This window comes from Lineus longissimus, chromosome 5, assembly GCF_910592395.1.
Source record: "Lineus longissimus chromosome 5, tnLinLong1.2, whole genome shotgun sequence".
In the NCBI taxonomy this organism is placed as follows: Eukaryota; Metazoa; Nemertea; class Pilidiophora; order Heteronemertea; family Lineidae; genus Lineus; species Lineus longissimus.
Window position 1 is genome coordinate 7,648,409 of NC_088312.1, and position 20,166 is coordinate 7,668,574.

Here is a 20,166-nt window from a genome sequence, read left to right on the forward strand (position 1 = left end):
AAATTATATGATTTATTCCTTTTTTATATATAGGTGAACCAAATGCAAGTAGTCCTTCACTCCTATTAACAGGTTTGGTTGTTGCTTCCTGAACAACAAGTAGACCAGCTGTAGTAGAGTTGCCCCAGAAATGATCGAACCTTGCGTGACAATATTCCGAACCACAAGTGTTACCTTAATTTGATTGTGACTCCCTTTGTATGTTAGGTCTACTTCGATGGAGGATACTCAGGATGCTGAAACAACGGCCCATGCAGCTCTTCATTACTTCTACGAGGCAGTCATGCCTTTCCTTGAAGTAAGTAACAGAACTGATTCTTACAACCCTTGGATCCTGATTTGTTTGAATGAAAAAGTTATCTCAAACTAAAGTGCTTGGCATCAAATTGTTTGGATTAGTGCCTCTGTCCTCGTCATCCCAATGTTTCTTATTTCAATAATTCTTATTTTGGCCATCTCTCTCCTCCGCAAAACAATTAATTAATTAATGATTGTATCCATTCATTTCAGACATTCTTTGACAAGTTCTACCAGCCAGACCCAGATCTGTATCAAGGAGAAGAGGAATTTGTCAACAATCTGACCACAGCGCTTGTGGTAAGGGAACGTTCTCCAATGATTCATGATAACCCAATTGTGAATTAACGCCGCGCGCTCTGCTACCATGTAATGCCGCACGCTCTGCTACCATGTAACGTCGCGCGGTGGATACCATGTAACTACGCTCTGCTACCATGTAACGTCGCGCGGTGGATACCATGTAACTACGCTCTGCTACCATGTAACGTCGCGCGGTGGATACCATGTAACTACGCTCTGCTACCATGTAACGTCGCGCGGTGGATACCATGTAACTACGCTCTGCTACCATGTAATGCCGCGCGCTCTGCTACCATGTAACGTCGCGCGGTGGATACCATGTAACTACGCTCTGCTACCATGTAACGTCGCGCGGTGGATACCATGTAACTACGCTCTGCTACCATGTAACGTCGCGCGGTGGATACCATGTAACTACGCTCTGCTACCATGTAACGTCGCGCGGTGGATACCATGTAACTACGCTCTGCTACCATGTAACGTTGCGCGGTGGATACGAGATGTTTGTTAGAATAAAGTGGGATAAACCATCAGCCGATACCCAGTTTAACGTTAGGTTTGCCCCTCCAGAGGCTGTAAATCTTGACCTGGCGGTTTATAAGAATAGTGACAGCCAGTCCGAGAGAGATCCGAAAGAACCAACTCAACAACTTAATATCGATTTCATACAATGTTTCTGGACACTGTAACACGCTTTAATCCAATTCGTTAAACTTACTGGTATCAAAAATGCAGTCCAGGCTTAATGATGTTTATCTAGGTCAATAAACATTACTTTCAACCCCCCCCCCCCCCCCCGGCTCATGCATGATCAATCACCCAACCATACATTCATTGATCTAATTCAACAGGAGAGTATCTCAATTGTCCATAGTTCTCATACTCTGGTGTTTTCTTGCAGAACTTGAACGAAGCTGTGTGCCCTGTGATGGTGAACCCGGAGTATCTGAAGACAATGATCTCCTCATTGACCACCATCATCCCACTATCAGATACTCCAAATAGCGTAAGTAGCTGCTGTCATGTCACAAACTTCTATAAATTCCTTCCTCATAGTGGTTTATCCAGCACCTGAAATACGATCATTTTCCCTTCATTTGACAGGCAATGGAGAACATCGTTGAGAAGATTGGCACGCGAAGGAACTTCGAAGACACCACAGCACAGATAAAACTGGTACGTTAACGAATACTTTTATTCTGTCAGAAACCCTTGATTCAAGAAATTAAGTATTTTTGAATATCATGTACTCAAGCAAATGAAATCGGCAGTTGTTGCCCTCTTACTTAAACACTGCAGTATGACAATCGAGTTACATCTTAGTATATCGTATACTTTTCATAATCGAAATCTTTCCACAGGGTAACATGAATTACTATGCCAATGAACTTGACCTGAATGCCAAGCTGCGGACCTTTGCCGTCAACTGCAGCTTGTTGTATGGTGGTCACAATACTGTTTCTGCGCAGATGAAATACAGGTCAAAAAGAGGTAAGTTCGATATCTTTTTTTCCTGATTCATTGATAACACCATTGTTTGTCATTCAGGAAAATATATGTACTGGTATCGGTACCGCAGTCCATGTGACTTTTAGCTTCAATCAACCTGTATACGTGTCGTTTAACTGTGTTACTCATCTATAGGACCTGAGCTTCAGATTACAACGAAATATAAACCACATCTACAAAAATATTTGTTAATATAATTTGCTTTCATTTTACTACCACAGAGAGTGAAAACGAGAAAGGTACTCAGAGCATGAAATAGAGAAAAATAAGAATTATATGTGGCTTTATTTCTGTGCGAAGGTTATATTATGCAATTTATTCTAATCAGATATGAAAGATGTATCAAAATATTTCTGCCTCATTAATCGATTTCATACTTCGAGCCATATTAGGCTTTTCATTGAATGCTTGTAAGCACATATTATGTTATTGTGCATTTGAATTGTAATGAAACAATCAGAATTCGACAAACACTTTTTTAAATCTGCCCCTGACTAAAATCGAGATTCCTTATTCCTTATTAGTTTGAAAATGTATTGATTCGATTGATAAAAGCTTTATCATCTTGTATGGAACACATTTGTTTGGCCTTGAACACACCATTATTTTCTAGTTTTCTTTCAAGTCAAAAGCTGATTTCTTATTGATTCATTTTAGCAGATGGTTCCATGTTTTAGTTCAATATACAAAATTCTCACTGTAGTTTATCAATAAAATAGAATAATTGGTATCTAGGTATCAAAACACCATGTTATCTATTTATTTACCCAAGCTGTAGTTTGAATCTCTGAGGAAATATGTAGCGTAATTTAAATACACTCCATGCAGTTGCAGTCACCATACAATATGTATTCTTCTCTTCGGCCATTTATTGTGGCCGCTATGTGAAAAGTCAAGACTTATCTAAGGTACAACATCAATCTAAAGTGCCAAGTGATAGCACAGCAGTTCTTTTTCACCACGTTTACATTTCATTTTCATTTTTTTCTGCATAACATTCCATTCTGGGTTTCTTTGCCACAGAGTACACGACTATTGGTGGTGACGAGGATCTCCCTCTCGGGGAAGAGTTTCAGAGTCATCTCAAGTGTTTCATACGAAGCAGCGAGAAACAGGTAGAGGAGAAGTACAGGTTATGCGACAAACTTATACATCAATTAGAGTAAGTACAATAAACCTTATAACGAATGGCTGAAATTTAAAATGGTTTAATGAAAAATGACGACAACGTTTTTAATATTTCCTGAACTAACATGGTGCTATAATAGGCGTATATCAAGAATTTAAAAAATAGATAAAAACAGCTCTTGTATCATTGTATTGTTGTACCTGTATATGTATGTTCTGTTGTTAATAAAGAGTAAAAAAAAAAAAAAAAAAAAATTGTGTTTTTTTGCAGCAGTTGAAATGTATCATACGAAAATAAAGTGACACTAACGCATCATCTAACTTAATACATATTACAAACGATTTTAAGCTCCAGTATGATATTCGATATTACTGATTGATACAAGTGTGTCTAGTGCCACTTAAAAACTGATTGTTAAAAAACCAAAGATGATAATTAAAAAAGAACTGATGAATATTGATTTGAATTGACTCTTCTTTAAAAATTGTCATAACCTTCAGTAGACTTAGATGGACAAACATTGGCATTGTATTCAGAGCATGCAATTATAAAAATAAAGGTTTAATGTTGTTAAACCATGAACAAAGTTGGTAACAAGTTTCATAGAAAGGTGGATGCTTGTTAAAAGAGGTGAAATTACGAGGATAAAACAAACCTTGGAAAATGACCTGAGAAATCAGATTCAGCAATTAAGTACAAATACTCGGACTTATTTGGTAAAAGGACTCAGCCCTTCAGTCCCTTGCACTGCGATTCGGTTGTTAGTATAGTACTTTTAACACTGCAAGTATTTCTAAATAAGTATACCTACATGTAATACATTTTAATTATTTTGATACATTTGTGAATGACAACTTTGAACTACAACTCGTCGTTTGTAAAACTGCCCTCGTCATCAGCCCAAATGCAAAACTCTATCTCATCTACAAAACTACCCAAACTGCTTACTCTATGTTTGTCATTGTACATGTTGCAACGTCCTTCTACCCATGTACCTGCTTACGCTCCGTCGGCCAATAAGGTTGTGAAGACACACTTATACTGTAAAACGCCAACTTTATCTGCTGTATTAAAATCTCTTAATTTTCGAATCGGCAAAGGCTAGCGGAGATTTGGCGGTTACATTACAGTATGTGTCTTCACAAGAACACTTGCTGTCAGCGAAATATTGTGTGACAATAGCATGGCTATTCCGAACAGTTTTCTAGACTTATAGTCGGTTTAGACATCGTTTCATTTTTAAAATTCATCCACTGAATCCCATCTTATCACAGATTAATTTATTACCTTGTAATTCGCGAATCAGAGTCCTTTATGACATTATCCTGACACCAAGTCTTCTCGTTACTGACTAACAATACCTTAAACCCATTGCCATCCTCTTTCTACATATCCTTGTCTATCATTGATATTCACACCTTTTATGTAACCCAGCCCATCGGAGAATCATAGCCTTAGCTGACAGTATCTTCAAGCATGTCATTAGTTAGGCACGAAGAACTAAAGAACTACTCCAGATAGATTTATCCATTACTGCAACATTTTAGATAACATCAAAAAAGATCATTGTAGAAATCATAGTGCTATGAATTTACTGTGAGTAGATTACACTTAACCACCGATTCATAATGTTTCCTTTCTTCTCTGCGCATGCGTCATTAGCGTCTCATTTAGAACGGGCGCATTCCTGTAAGTATCTGAAATGAACTAGGAAATAACTCGTTATTCGTGTCATATTTTCACGTAATATTTTGACATAGAACGTAATGTCATGAGCAATTAGAAGATGCTAAAATTAATGCAATTATAGAAGATAATATTTCAATAATCGAAAAAGATTATGAAATATGTATTATTTTGTCAATTTCCTCTTCCCTGACATAGTCTTAATTTCCTTTGTGAGATCCAAAATTTTACTAAATAAATGGACTCGTGGAAGTTTCAATGTTACCAATCCCTAACAGGATTTGTAACAGAGGGCTGGCCTATTGTTGATTTGTTTTTGAAGTACACATGTTCTTCGATAAACAAAGAGTTCTTTCTATGGTATCAACAGGATTGAAGATGGTAAAGTCGTAGCAGACTTTCATCACAATTACTACATTACTTCTAACTGACCAAACGAGACCCTATTACACATGTACATGTATTATTTGCAAACGATGACTCCCTTCATAAAGGGGGTGGGGAGGGTGAGTGGTTTAATAGTCCCATTTCCTGTTCCCTGAATCACACATGTCATTACATCTCACCAAACTATCTAACCATTAGCCTATATATTTCACTTTCCTGCATTGCCTTTTCCATTCTCTTTCAATACCACATGCTTCCCATGCTTGTTCGCTATAACGTCTACCACAAATGCAAGCAGTAGACCTTGTAGATACAAGCTATTTCCCTATTTCTCCTCCAGACACTCCAGGTCCATGCGCTCATGCACCATCCTCGCTCATAGATTGGAACATCCTTTGGATACCATCAAATACATTTCATTATGATATACATGAACATGTATTTCAACACAATATAAATGCAGTCACTGCTTTACTTGGTATAGGTATCTAAAGGATTTTCAAAATTGTGCGATGCTATACTGATATCAATTATTTCTCACATCAGTTTTCAGTGCGTTCATAGGACTTTCTCGTAGTCATGTTATAGAGCACAGTTTCCTCATTGCACCAGGTCGACATTCTACCCTAAGACTTTCTGATTTAAGTGAAGTTGAAATGTCTCTTTTCCATATAGTTTACCACACTGGTATTCCCTACGCATGAGGGCTGCTGGCGCACATGGCATCTACTAAAGTACATATTGCACAAATAGATTAAGCGATGAAACATGCATTGATAGACAACGTTATATAAAATGTTTAGGCACATGCGCATTTAGGCTGTGTAATGTACATGCACCATTGGTTTAGCCCTGCATGAACAGGATTTTGTTACACATATTTTAAAGGATAATCTCATGAAATCATTTTAAAACCAGTGATTGTATTTCCAACCACTTGTATTTACTGTTGTACCGACTGTCCCAACTGTGTGCCTCGAAGATGACTAACATCAAATCAACGAACAAAAACGCTAGTGGACTTGACGATAAACCCAGATACTATGTTAAGGCCAAACTTATCCATTCTCACAATGTTCTACAACAGTTACGGAGAGAACCTCTTTGACGTTGTGAATAGAGAAACATGTTGATGTAAAATGAGACACATAATACAGGACGGTGTTACGTTGCTTCCTTCATCAAGTTATATTTCCAGGATACAGATACAGGACACATGAAATGCTTTCCGTTTCCTTCAAATACGGGTGTGCCATAGTCATGCAGTGAACATATTCCTACTCAGCTCTGGTATATAGTTCAAACATATCAGCCTTTCGAATCAAATAAACAGGTAAGATTGCCAACCCAAGCCTGCAGATGGAATCCAAACCACCTCCACCTCTTGCTAACCCGTTGGTCCTTTTTGCAGAATCTCGGCCAAGAACCGCCGCGTTAGCGCATACTCAGCAGATGAGGAAGCCCTTGACGTGCGGTGCCTTCAGCTGCTCAGGGCTTGCATTCATAACGAAGAGAGGAAGCTCCCGGAGGACTGGCAGAACCGGACTCAGGAGAGGAAGATTAGAAAGTAAGACAAACCCACCCCTGTCATCAGGAGATGGAGTAATGTGTTGCCCAATGTCTTCCTTCGTCTTCTCCTTCTTAAGGGTTCCGCTCATCTTTCTGTTTCTCCCTCCCGCCTTAAGACCTCTATGGTATTGTCTTTCAACTCCCTTCTTAGCTATCAGGCTACCATATAATGCTCACAACAGTGTCTCATGCTTAATTCCCATCATGCTTCCTTTGCATTGTCTGTCCTCGCTAGCATAGAACCCTTCCAGAGTGTAAATGACACTGTTTCCTAGCTTGCCTCCTAAGCTTACCTCTGTGTCCTGTTCTAGTTATTCAAACTGCATGACCAGTGCTATGCAAAGACAAGTCAGACCCATCATGCTGACCATCTAACATGTTATAGCATGCAATGCTGACAACATAAGTGCACTTTCCCTACTAAATACCTAACCTGCAGCAAAAAAAGTGATACCAGCTTTTGTTTTGCTCGACACCCTATTAACGCTTTACCAAGTACCCTCTCCTTCACCTAATTCTTCAGTATTTTCTTATATGTACAATATAATACCCTGTATGTATTAAGGGTAAACTGGAGAACCAAGATTGAAATCAAGTACTGAAATCAACGTTCCATAAGCGCTACAGTGACCTGTCGAACTTCGCCTCACCACGTGTATTCTCCTAGATATGTGGTATTACTTTGGTGGCCATTCCGACATCTTGGTTACAATCTATTCCAAGATCTCCTACTTACATGTAGAGCACTCAATGTGAGCTTTGCATATCACGTATCCAATACAGTCTTGAATTATTCGAGCTTGACACTGATCCCGTACCAATGACGTACAGACAGCTTCCCAAAAAAATCCTTATATTTCGAATGTACAACTCTACTCCACTCCCTTGCCAATCTCCTACTACCTAAGTCCGATGCCTCGACCATCTCTCCGGGTATAAACTCTTCCCAGCAATGGCCTCTTCGTGTGACTCACCTCTATGCTGATGTAATGTCCAATCTGTCGTTCTTAACCTTGATCAGATTTTACCTTCTCTATCTGCAACTCGTTCCAAACATTACAATTTCCTCTGACACCTTACTTATTTCGGCTTACGCTAATTCTCTTATCCCATTTTCAAAGCTGATTTTGATCCCTTGGAATTGCTGGTTTCTCCTTTTCTTTGTTTTATGGTATCTTTAACTTAAAAAATCTCCGTCTTAGAGATATTTTAAGTCTCTCCAACACCAAGGGAATTCTACTCTTCTTTCCTTTCCTTTTTGATTTATAAATTCCTTAGCTATAACTATCCTTAATCGTTTCCTCTGTAAATCACCATGTGTTATCCTACCAATCTATTATACTTCCAAGTTTTAGCTGTAGCTGGTGTTTGTTATAAATCTTGTTTGAATATGATATGAATGCAATATTGCTAAACTGCTTATTAAAGCCTTAGATATTGAACATGTTTAGAGTATTCTGTGGCCTAGCTTGCTGGCAATGTCATGACCTCAATTCAATATAAGCATTAATGGCCTCTGGCATAGATGACATACTGTATTAAAAAAGAACATGGAATTATCATGGAATTACACTTAATTTAATGACTCGATTTGTTTTTTGAATGCATGTGTTATATAAGTAAAGCTAGCTCAACAGAACAGTAAGTCTTTTCGAGATATCCTCAGGTATGTCGTGTATGTCCCACCTAACATCAGATCGAATCATTTGTAAGAAGATTTCTAAATATTTACTGACTTTTCCATTTAGATTCTCTTTTTCTTGGCTTGGCTTCGGAAACTGGTTTATTTGACTGTGACTCGTGTTATTTCCTTTAGGGGTGTTAAGATCATAAGGGACATTCAGGCATGTATCAATAACTTTGGTGTAGCCTTGAAGGTCCTGCCTCACCTTGCTCGGCCGAGCGATGACATCACCAGGGAGGTACTGGCACTGCTGTGTTCACTCCTCTTCAACGCGAATAGAGATGTTCAGGTAACCACATTTACAATCCGCTACCAGTCGTGCCAAAGTCTCCCTGATACTTCCTACCATCCTTCCTTGTCCAAAATGTAATACTATGATATGTATCATGTGACTCTGAAACGTTGGATTATATTTATTGTGAAATCTAGGCTAAATCACAAGCATAGAATGTCAGCCTATGGATTCATGAATTCATTACCATTATCCCGATGAAAGATTTCCTCCTGGATACTTCACCTTATCAAAGAACCAAATAATATGTTGAATTGTACCGGTTTGTGAAAGTATGATAACGTTGCAGACATTTTGAATCATGCCCTTTCTCCCAAACCACTTTGGCATGGCTGGTGACGGAGATCCATTAATGTGTTGTGTTCGCCAAACTGCGACCACTGCAGAGATGAGGAGCTTGCAAGTTGATCATGCCCTGAATCTATCTATATGTATCTAAGCAAACCGTGACTAACCACACTGTCATAGTATATGTACACCACATACTATGATTGGTTTGGTCAGGCGGATATGACCGAAACAGAAATATGCTGACTTTCCTCCTGTTCTGATTTGTCTACCAATGCAAGCTGTTTCGATGTTTATCTTCATCAACGGCTAGTTACTTTTCCTTTACTTGGAAAACGTGTATCCCTATGGTGACGTCTCTTCTGCTACTGCAAGGAGATCTAATCAGCTCTTATGTTACTTGGCTTCGGTGAATGTTGTTCCAGCAGCAGCCTTGGCAGCACTGTAACATACATCAACCGAGTGAGCAAGCACATAGAATGCCATATTTTTATCAAGATGGGATACCTACATTTCATAGCTTCATGACAGGGGCTTATGGTATTCACGCATGATAGAAAGAGACAAAAAAAATGCTTCTATGGTCTATATACGACATGTGAGTTTATTGTGTCTTTACATCGTCCTCTGGTTTGGATCGATACAGTTATCCAGTACTTCGGTTATTAACATATTTCGCTTAGAGACGAAATAGATAACAGAGGTGAAGATTTGACAAATCAAGTTGGATATCGAATTTGAATACCCTTTGTCCTGTCAGTAAGCCATGAATCAGTAACCCAGCTTGTGATTCTACAAGTGGCAATTCTAACTTAGAACCTTCGTTACTGGCTGCGCGCTCGTGTGGAGGCCATGCCCTCCAGTCTTGTATAAGGGACTGACACACAGCTTGAACGTCAAAATCTTTGCTAGTTTATATTCATGTGAGCTGGTACATGCTCACCACTGATTATTTATTAGCAAAGTTTCTGTAGATCTTAACAAAATTAAGGTTGACTACTTACAATTTTATTTTTGTCGGTTGTTCTTTAAGTGGTCGGGTTTTATTGCATCTTGATAAATGAAACCGTCCTTCCAAATAGTGGTTCAATAGTTTTTGATCATGCTTGCACATATAACTCTTCTATATACATTAACCAAATAAGTTTCAGTTAGTTTTCAAATTTGTTTTTCTACTAACATCCCATCTTCCTGGGCCCAGTTTTTCAAAAGAAGTAAGTAGCATTATTTCCTTCAGTTAGGTGAATGTAGTTTTGAACAACTGGGCCCAAACTATAAAAGTAATGAAAACTTATTGTTATATTCGATGTTGTTTCAGACATCACTGTTGAAGTATTTCCTACTCACAAGGGAGGAGGTGTTCTTCTATGCGATCAGAAACAGAATGCAAATGTCTGTTTGCGCGATCAAGGAGCAGTAAGTCATCTACATAAACTTCTTTAACAGAATGCTATCTAATGGTCTATTTCAGTCATCATTGTTGAAGTACTTCCTAACCTCCAGAGAGGAAGTGTTCTTCTATGCAATAAGAAACAGAATGCAGCTCTCTGTGGGCGCAATCAAGGAAAAGTAAGACTATTTCCCTCAGGTCCTTTTTACTAATTTTTTAGTGTTTACTCAATTTGCAGGGGCGTAGGAGCTGCAGGCTTGGTTGAATATGGATGAGTCACTTTTCCAAATGTTGAAAAAGCTCATAACGACAGTACATCATCAGTACTGGTTCCAATTTAAGTCCCCTGTTTTTAAAACGTTAAATTATAATGTCTGTGACAAAAAAGAAACTCGATGTGGTTTCTCATTTACTTTATTTTGCACCACCATCGTTACACTACATGTAGTTTTCTCTAATCTTGCCACTTTTTGTACTTCTGATGATATTTGCCTTTTTTGCTATGACGTGCTACACCCTGTTTTCCTTGGTGCACGCTGCCGGGTACACGATGCCCATTTTTTACCAGACCTTGGAACACGAAGTTTTTTTTAACATCACTCCTAGTCTATATAATTATATGGTTAACGGATTTTAATGGCTTCCTTGCTGAAATATTCTGGCTATTCATCCCAACCTCCCAGCCTCCAGATAAGATTCCAACAGCGCCTACGCCCTTGCATTGGTGTGATGTCCAGCAGATTTATGGTGAGGGTTTCTTACATACAATTATCACTGGCATGTTCATGTATGTTTACTAACCTCAAAGTTTAATACAGCCATTTGGAAATTTCGAAGCAAAATTTCAGTTGCGCGCGTGCATTTTGCGGGGAGCGCAGTGTACCACATGCCACACAAAAGAACTGGTTTAGATGCGGTCGCAATAATGTTCATATGTTCTGATCTCATGAGCTTGGAACTCTTCCTGGAGGTGCTGTATCTAACTCTGACCTCAGTGTTCTTTCTATACTGTCCGTTTAGCTTTACTTAGATCTCGTCCCAGTTTAAACCCTTATGGAGTGGGGATTCAGAACAAAGACAGATCACAACATCACAAACATTTTCACGTTTGATACAGAAATACCTCACTTGTATGTTCATGCTTTGTACAATCCTGTCAATATTCTAGGCTTCCAGCTTCTGTTGTGTATAATTATCACTCTAAACAGACATTTGCCCTTAAGGATTGGTTTCGAGCTATCTTTGGGATTATCAACTTGTTCTTCTGAGCATATTCACACAGTAATGGCTGAACATCTTTGACTCTATCTGCACATTTATACCTTTGGATTCATGAGGCATGTATCGCTTCAGTGCCGTGGGTTATGCTTTTGGGTGCAAGGTTCTGTCTTATAAATATTCTCTATTGGTATACCATCCAGGAATTAGCACTTACTGTGACCCTCATCAGTTGTCGAGTTTGGCATTGGCAGCAGTTGCTGTTCCGGGCTCTTCTTAAAAGAATTGTTGACTAGTTCAGATTTTTCTGTTCTTAATCAAACAATTCTATGAAAATATGTTCTAACAGAGGTCACGAAGTGTATTCATTTCATCGGGTGTGGTGTGGTGTCTTTAGTGTAGCCTGCATATTGTATATACAGTCATGTAAATGTATGTCTAGTCAGTAGGCTGTTTTTCAGTGTCTGCTTCTGTATGTGTATTGGCGACATTCTCTATGTACAGACCAAATGCTACAATCTTTTTACTAGCTTTTATATATACTGCATGGTTATTGGAATTTGGCCCCACCCAAGACAACTGTGGGCTTTACAATAATAATGATATACGTCCAGTACACGTGTATTTTGCAAATTCTAGTGCATAAACATTCATGCTACCTAGAATTTTTCTGTTGCTAGTTGGACTGGTATTTGCCATCATTTGTCTTTTAAAGTAAGTCGGAGCTACCGATACCAAGTATATAACGAAACACAGTTTTAATCGTTTCGTGATATTTAATCCTACAAAAACGTACCGATTAAACAGAATGCAGTAACACGCCAGTTTCCGCTCAAATTTGTTGACATCATTAGCTCAGCATCCGATATTTTAAACCTAACACGGTAAGTCAATGTGGCGATGGGTTACAAATAATTCACCACCACGAATTACATTTTAAGCACATGGCTACAATGTATGTGAACAGTCGATGTTAGATGCCGAACAAAAGGATACAGACATGCACATGACTACACATCAGAAAGGTTGTCAAAAACTGCATCCACTGCAAAAATGATCTGCTTCTCGTGAAGAGGCTATATCAAAGTCACCCCATCAATATTTCAAATTTACTCATTACAGTGCAGTATTTAAACCAAAAGGAATTCCTTGCCACTTGTCCCTATCTAATGTTCCACCGCTGTACCCAATTTTTTCATGACTTATTGCTTGCAGGCGCCTCCTTCAGGCCCAGAGAGAAGCCCGACAGAAACAGAATGAAGAACAAGCACGCAACCTCGAGTGTTCCATGACATTAGGCAGAAAAGCCTTCCAGGTAATAGCACAGTTTTAAACATACTGAACTTCCAGCGGTATTGCCTCCGCCCATCTTGACGCGTGTTGTCTGGAAGCTGAGTAATGTCAATAAATTGAGGGTCGAGATGAGCTTTAAGGTCTTCCGTCCTGTCTCAGCAACTCGAACTCTCCACTTTACTGCTGAATCTTTGTATACTCAACTTAAAATCCGTGATGGAAAAAAACCCGATACTCTCGCAAATACATTTCACTCTTGATCTCCATCTTGCAGCAAATCCGAGCATTTGAGACGGCCATGCGGGTGGAGGAAATCAAAAGGGGAGCTGCCGTCAATGTAAGTTACATTTAGCTTGTATCTCTCTATTGTCTCATTAACTGTAAAATAATATGTCCATTTTACTTTTCATAATACGATTCGAAAACTGTGGAAGAATTCGTGTTAGCAGAATTGCAAACTGCTATAGGGCTACCCCCGTATTATTGGGAAAAGGGGAGGCATTGTATATCCTCTTTTTAAAGAGTGATTCTTAACTTTGCTGATATGATTCAAGGAAGTATACATGTGAAACTAGAATTTTACATCAGCCTTGATAATATCCATCATATCATCTAATCACAACCCTCATAGTCCACCTTTTTACTGAGTTCGTTTCCACATCATACACTTCTATTGGAAGGACGTTTCATAACGTTTTTTCTGATGTCACTCACAGTTACTGCCAGTTTTAAACCAATATGAAACTGAAATATCCCATTACCGTTCATGCAAGGATTACGGATCAGTAAGTGAGCCTGCAATATCTGAGCAATGAACTACCACATGAATGACAGTTTTCATTTCGATATTTAGCAAAAGGGGTTTGGGGATTGCTCAAAATATCGTAGCACACGAATGCTGATTTCATTTTGAATGATATTTGTCTTTTATAGATACCTGCAGCATGCAAAGATGACATGTTTCACTTTTTGTCTTTTATGAGGTTGTGGGATTTTTTTATCTTACACTTTTCAACTTAGAAGACAATTGAGCTAGGAATAATGATGATACGGAGTCTCTCTAACCTTTATTATTTGAAGGTCCTTTCCTTTAGCACGAATGACTATTTAGTAAGTCTACCATCTCTAACGCCACGCAAGTGTCCCGGGACCTGCTCCCACAACAGAAAATAGGAGTCCGCTTGGAGTCCGACCCACACACACGTTCAGTTTTTGCAGCACACATCACAGCAGCACGCTTTTCTACAGCAATGCATGGTGTTTCATGAAGAGGAAGGTATTCAAGCGGCTTATTTTCTGAGAAATAGTTTAAGGGTCCGGACTTCCTAAAGATCACCTTTGCACAACCACACCCACCACACATTTCTCGGTTAGTTGAATGCCTTCTTTTGATTCCGCTACTTCACATTCAGGCCATCTGCAATGACATAAACTTGAATGAGCTGGTAAGTCACCATGAGAACCAGTAGCTGCAAAGCATGCTGGGTAAATCAGTGTCCGCCATACACTTTTTATTTGCGCAATTTGTTTTGGTTTTAACTCCTTCGTCGCTTTTATGGTATTTTAAATTGCTATCCTATACGGTTGGCTGTTCTTTGTAAGTGATGTTCTGTAACCAGACAGTTTGATATTCACTTGGATGATGTTGGCTATCACTGACTTGCGACTGCGTTATCACCTCAAAAATTGTACCTAAAGTCTTTGGCCATAATAAAAACTCCTGGCTTATATTTCTCTCTACAAAGAACAGCTCCGAATTTTCGCTATAATCATTAAGTTCATTATCTGTAAATACGCTGTGTAGTTCTTCATTTGATATTTGGTGTTTTATATGTTATTCGGTTTATGTTCTTCGTTTTAAAGGTAACATTCGCGCGGCTTGCTGAGGTGAGCGAAAGTCATGTGACTTAATGTCATGTGACCTAGTGGGGTTGCTAAACGGGTGATTGTCAATGGTGGGAAGAGCCTGACCAAATAGAAAATCAATCAAAAACGAAGCAATTTCACCGATTCCCAAACGAAGGAACTTTGTTATTGGCCAGTCAAAACTCGAAGCCACCTCTAAACCAGATGGATGGACTAATTGTTGTTGCTCTTACCAGAGTCAACTCTCCTCTTACATATGTGGGTCTCGCTCTTCTCATGTTAGCCAGTGCACATCTATATATATATGTTGACATTTTTTACTTTTGCTGGTAGGCAAGCATGCATATCTTTTCTGTCTTACTTAGTAATATCTGGAAACACCAGTGAGAATAGACATTATTGGAATAACATGATGGGTGTCTACCTGCGGACGCTGCGATGAAATATATGGGATAACGAGTTTCCTTTCAGTCTATAAGATGAACGAATGCCCAACTTCGGTCTGGGTAAATCGATTACCACTTTCAAAGGTGGCGTCTTTATTATCCGATATGTAACTCACGTCTCATGAAAGGACTAACCTGCATTATTCTCATAGGCATTATTAATTCTTGATTGTAGTAGTAGTAAACTCTACATTTTTTCTGGAGCCATTAAAGCTGAGGCATGAATGTTGAGACCGTCACTAAGTTTTATGTACTGATAGTCTCATGATGACTCTTGGCTTATGTTGCCTTATATCAAATCATCCAAGTGAAGGCTTACCGGGATAATTTAATATTTAAGATTTACCAGTGTCTGTTGACACTTAAACCATGCTAAAGAGTTTAAGGTCATGACTATTTTTTCGATATCAACAAAATTACATCTAGTATTTGGAAAAAGTATCGAGTTCAGTTCTAAATACTTAAGGTCACATCATTTCTTGGCGACCAAATAGTAAAATAACGATCGTTAAATGACGGCAAGGATCCTTGAATGGGTGGTGAATTATGATACATGTACCTTGAGAATCCCGGTTAATCTTCAAATTGGTTGAATTTATATGGTTCGTCCTCTCTCTCTTTCTTGGTACTTGAAGTCTACCTGTATTGGGGAAAATAAATTGTATGTTTGGGATTCTCTTTTGGTATTCAGAGTCTACCTGTATTGGGGAGAAGAAATTGTATGTTTGCTGTCTGTATGTCTGATGTCTTTTTTGTTTTCATCATTTTCATCGCAAGTACCATCCCTCAATACAACTGTCTGTCATGGTTCCGTACAATCATTAAACGCCTAACATGTATTTTCATACATGTGAAATACTGATATCGATGTTGATTAACATTTTGTATTTTATTTCTTTTTTAAAGTCGCTCTGTTGATGTATATTATAATCTACCACCTATTACAGGCAGTTATATAGGAATTGTTGTTTGTTCATCACGAAAGGGAATTATTTTGACTTTCCTTTGGAGACAACCAGTTCAGATGGTTCCATCTCTTCATATCCGGATAAATATATTTAACTTAAGTTGAATTAATGATTGTCGTGTTGAGTAAATTTAGTTCGTAAATTCAGGTAAATAATTATGTGACTCTATTCTGTTTTTATTGTAACCTTTTACCTCTGAGAAATCCGTCCGATAGCTGCTGACTCAACACGTTCTAATTTTTCCAGCAAAAATTCAATCTGTCTGCAATAAAAGTGAAGAAAAAGAAACCGGAGAAAAAACAGAAAAAGCCAAAAATGAGGAAGAAAAAGAAGGTTGTGAAGGACGTGCGATTCTCAAACGGGAAGATGACCGATGGGCAGGCATTGATAGCAAACAAGGAAGAAGGACTGCCCTTGGACGAGATGGAGATGGACGTCAAAGTTGACGTAAGTGCTTAAAATTTTGTATCTGGTCTTGGAGGTATTTGATAAGATAGCTGCCGGGACTCTTTCCAACGAATTGTTTACGTACTTACTAGATTTTCAGGCCAATACATATACGTATATACTTAAAAGTTGACAGGCAGTTCTCTGCGTGTTTGGTTTGAGAATATTTCAAGGCATCTACTGTCATCGTCTTTTTTTTCAGGGTGACGCCAGTCCAGATATTGAAGGAGAAGAGGTTCCGGACAAAGAGGAGCCACCAGAAGCCAAGGATGATGGCTATATTGCTCTGGTGTTGAAGGTGTTGGCCAGGGTCTGCGATGGGCAACATCGTGGACTACAGGTAAGGAATGAAGTAAATGCGTTGAAAGATGTTCATCCGACCAACAAGGTTCTTTTTGCACTTTGCTGTGACACAGGAATGGGGTTGACTAATTCCTCAGTAGAGAAGTGTTTTTGTAGACATGGGGTGTTCCAGGCTTCACCTCGGGCACCTCAGTGCAAGCTGCAAATGTATCAAATTGTTCATCGCTTTTCATATTTTCTTATTAGGATTACCTCCGGGAGCAGCCGGACAACGTCAAGTCCTTCAACATCGTAGCAGAGACAGCCCAATATCTGAACGCACTCTACTCCAACATCAACGCAGACACGATTGACCTGGCCATACAGCTTTTCAATACGCTGAATGAGTTTTGCGCTGTAAGTTGACCTTTCAAGACTATTCTGTAATTTAATCCTGGTAGCAGCTTCTTATATAATTTTGAAAGCTGGCTACCTGGGATTGCTGTTTATTGGTGTAACGCCGCGCGCTCTGCTACCATGTAACTAAACGCGCTCTGCTACCATGTAACTACACGCGCTCTGCTACCATGTAATGCCATGCACTCTGCTACCATGTAACTACACGCGCTCTGCTACCATGTAATGCCATGCGCTCTGCTACCATGTAACTACACGCGCTCTGCTACCATGTAATGCCATGTGCTCTGCTACCATGTAACGACGCGCGCTCTGCTACAATGTAACTACGCTCTGCTACCATGTAACTACGCACGCTGGATACGGGATGTTGGTTTTAATAAAGTGGGATAAAACCATCAGCCGATACCCAGTTTAACGTTAGGTTTGCCCTCTGGAATTCAGTTACCTTTACCAAGCATTTCCTTTTCCTCGCAACAAACTTATTCTCCATCTCTTGCAGGGTAATCAAGAAAACAGGGCTGCTGTCTATGACAACAAGGTCATTGACTACATCAACTTCATCCTTCGAGCAGGGGACTTTCAGGGTTGCACGCCAGAACAGGTACACCACCTCCCTTTAGTTTGATAGTCCATATACTAAATGTTGTTCAATTAGCTCATTAAAGAGTGAAAACGTTCAATTTATTCAAGGCACTGGCATCTTTTGCAATTTAAAACAATCAATAATCAGTACCATATTTGCCAGCCAACTGTAGCCAGTTACTAGCTTGCAAAGGCCATTCCATTGCAGCTGAATCTTTCTGTTTCTTCTTTGTCAGCCAATGATACCCAACATGAATAGGCTTAACTACCCGGGGTTGCAATTCAAAAAAATTCAAAAGTCTTGGAGAATTATTTGATAATATCTTATCAATCGTTGCATTCGTTTTAGGAGGAGGTTGGAATCTGAAAGTACTTTCAGCATGATCTTCACTTTGCTATCATTGCATTTTAGGCCATATTTGACGTTTGCTATATCAATTAGATCAGGACCCAGTTATTCACAAAGTGTGTGACAGTAACGCCGACCTTCTCGTTACACTCACATTTTTTGAAAACCGATGTGGCCTTGTTAGCTAGTTAAAACTACTTTAATGTCATGTTACGCTACTACATTATGCCATTCATGATTTGATCTTTTACCATCTTGTATTCAGTAGACTCGATCACAGGCTCTTTTGGTCTCGACTGAAAGTTCTCTTGTCACCTTTCAGGTTCTGGAACTTCGGCAGGTTGAATCAGCATTAGTGCTAACGCTGATTGAAGAGAACGGACCAGAAGCTTTGCAAGTTGCCAAGGTAAGACTATGCAATGCAAATAGTCAATATATTTCTCAGCTCTCAACTCTGAGACCATTCATAGTTTCCTTAACAATTCAGCTTAATGACTGGGAAGTAGTGCAACCAAGAAATTATTTGACAATTCCCTCTTTGATACCACGTTGAACATTCATACATATGCTCGAATGTTAGTAATACCACCGATTTCCCTCATTTAGATCCGAGTTTACAGTGCATGGATTCTCTCAAAATCAACACAGAATCTAGGTATCATGCCTTAAATCGTATTTGCTGTTGGGTGTCTAAACCATTTTTTAGTTGTAATGTATGACAACTTTTATAATCCATTGAAGGAGGTAAAGGATGCCCTGGATAAGGAGGCCGTCTACAGATGCATGACAGAGTGTTACGAAATGCATCAGGTAAAGTTAGTTCACCTTCTCTGTATAAAATCTTGATTATGCATTCAGTCTTTAAACATCTTTAGGTCTACCGTCTACGACCTTAATGCACACGGCATCTGTAGTGAAGACATACTTGTGAACACTTCGAAGGTTCAAATTTTGCCTCAAGTCTATTCTTAGTTAAATGATATTACAGAATCATAATTTGATATAGAATTAGATCACACACCTTGCAAGATAGATGACACGTGCAACCTCTAGACGACGATGAGTTAAATCATCATCTCATAGATTTACTATTACATCAGACAAAAAATGACTGCATGTTGCTACAAGTCAGTTGCAGAACATGAAGTTGTTGTTTTTTAATGCAACTTAGTCTCTACCGCACAAGATATTGTGAATTGTTTTTTGTCAGACCCTGTTATGCTGTGGGCGTATTTTTAAAATGCACTGGTTTCATTCCTAGGCAATTCACAACGGGACCCTGAACAAGAAAAGAGAGAAAGGGGGTCTGACACAGGAGACAGAACAGAGTGCTATAGGCAGATTGGTGCTTGCTGCCGTAAATAACATTATCATATCTTATCGTTAACTGCTTTGATTTCATCAGTTCAACTGTTACGGCTTTCTATCCAGCGACGTCAAGGCTGAAACTGTCTGAAATTCTAACTACTTGCTCTTAACTTCTTCTTTTTAAGTTTGGATGAAGTTAAAAAGAATTTGTCTTGAGTTATTGCTGACCGGTGGTGGCCGTTTTGGGCCTCGCTGCAATGTCAAGAAACTTTTTAATGACAAGAATTTCGTTAACATTTCAGCTCTGGCGTCGCTCCCTGTTCTCCTTTTAGTATTGCATATTTCTTCATAGATCATTTCCTATTTGTGGGTTTCCCCTTGGATCCACAATAATTACAAAGAAAGACCCCCTCCCTTCCCCTGCCCCATGGTTTCTCTACTAAACCCACTTTT

At 39.0% G+C, this 20,166-nt stretch overlaps 1 protein-coding gene across 46 annotated transcripts in view; it reads left to right on the forward strand.

Moving 5' to 3' along the window:
- The window catches only part of LOC135487566 (inositol 1,4,5-trisphosphate receptor type 3-like), a 169,343-nt gene that overhangs the window by 123,428 nt on the left and 25,749 nt on the right, over positions 1 to 20,166 (forward strand). For 41 of the 46 annotated variants that reach the window (XM_064771414.1, XM_064771416.1, XM_064771419.1 and 38 more), the window contains 18 exons: positions 208 to 298; positions 511 to 597; positions 1,502 to 1,606; positions 1,705 to 1,776; positions 1,962 to 2,091; positions 3,133 to 3,271; positions 6,723 to 6,878; positions 8,697 to 8,853; positions 10,616 to 10,713; positions 12,968 to 13,067; positions 13,320 to 13,382; positions 13,762 to 13,830; positions 16,572 to 16,772; positions 16,975 to 17,112; positions 17,322 to 17,471; positions 17,974 to 18,075; positions 18,728 to 18,811; positions 19,147 to 19,215. In XM_064771414.1, coding sequence (XP_064627484.1) covers positions 208 to 298; positions 511 to 597; positions 1,502 to 1,606; positions 1,705 to 1,776; positions 1,962 to 2,091; positions 3,133 to 3,271; positions 6,723 to 6,878; positions 8,697 to 8,853; positions 10,616 to 10,713; positions 12,968 to 13,067; positions 13,320 to 13,382; positions 13,762 to 13,830; positions 16,572 to 16,772; positions 16,975 to 17,112; positions 17,322 to 17,471; positions 17,974 to 18,075; positions 18,728 to 18,811; positions 19,147 to 19,215 — 2,011 coding nt within the window. Of the gene's footprint in view, positions 1 to 207; positions 299 to 510; positions 598 to 1,501; positions 1,607 to 1,704; positions 1,777 to 1,961; positions 2,092 to 3,132; positions 3,272 to 6,722; positions 6,879 to 8,696; positions 8,854 to 10,462; positions 10,561 to 10,615; positions 10,714 to 12,967; positions 13,068 to 13,319; positions 13,383 to 13,761; positions 13,831 to 14,457; positions 14,491 to 16,571; positions 16,773 to 16,974; positions 17,113 to 17,321; positions 17,472 to 17,973; positions 18,076 to 18,727; positions 18,812 to 19,146; positions 19,216 to 19,666; positions 19,763 to 20,166 lie in introns of all 46 variants that reach the window. The other 5 variants (XM_064771395.1, XM_064771396.1, XM_064771377.1 and 2 more) reach the window with 4 other exon arrangements.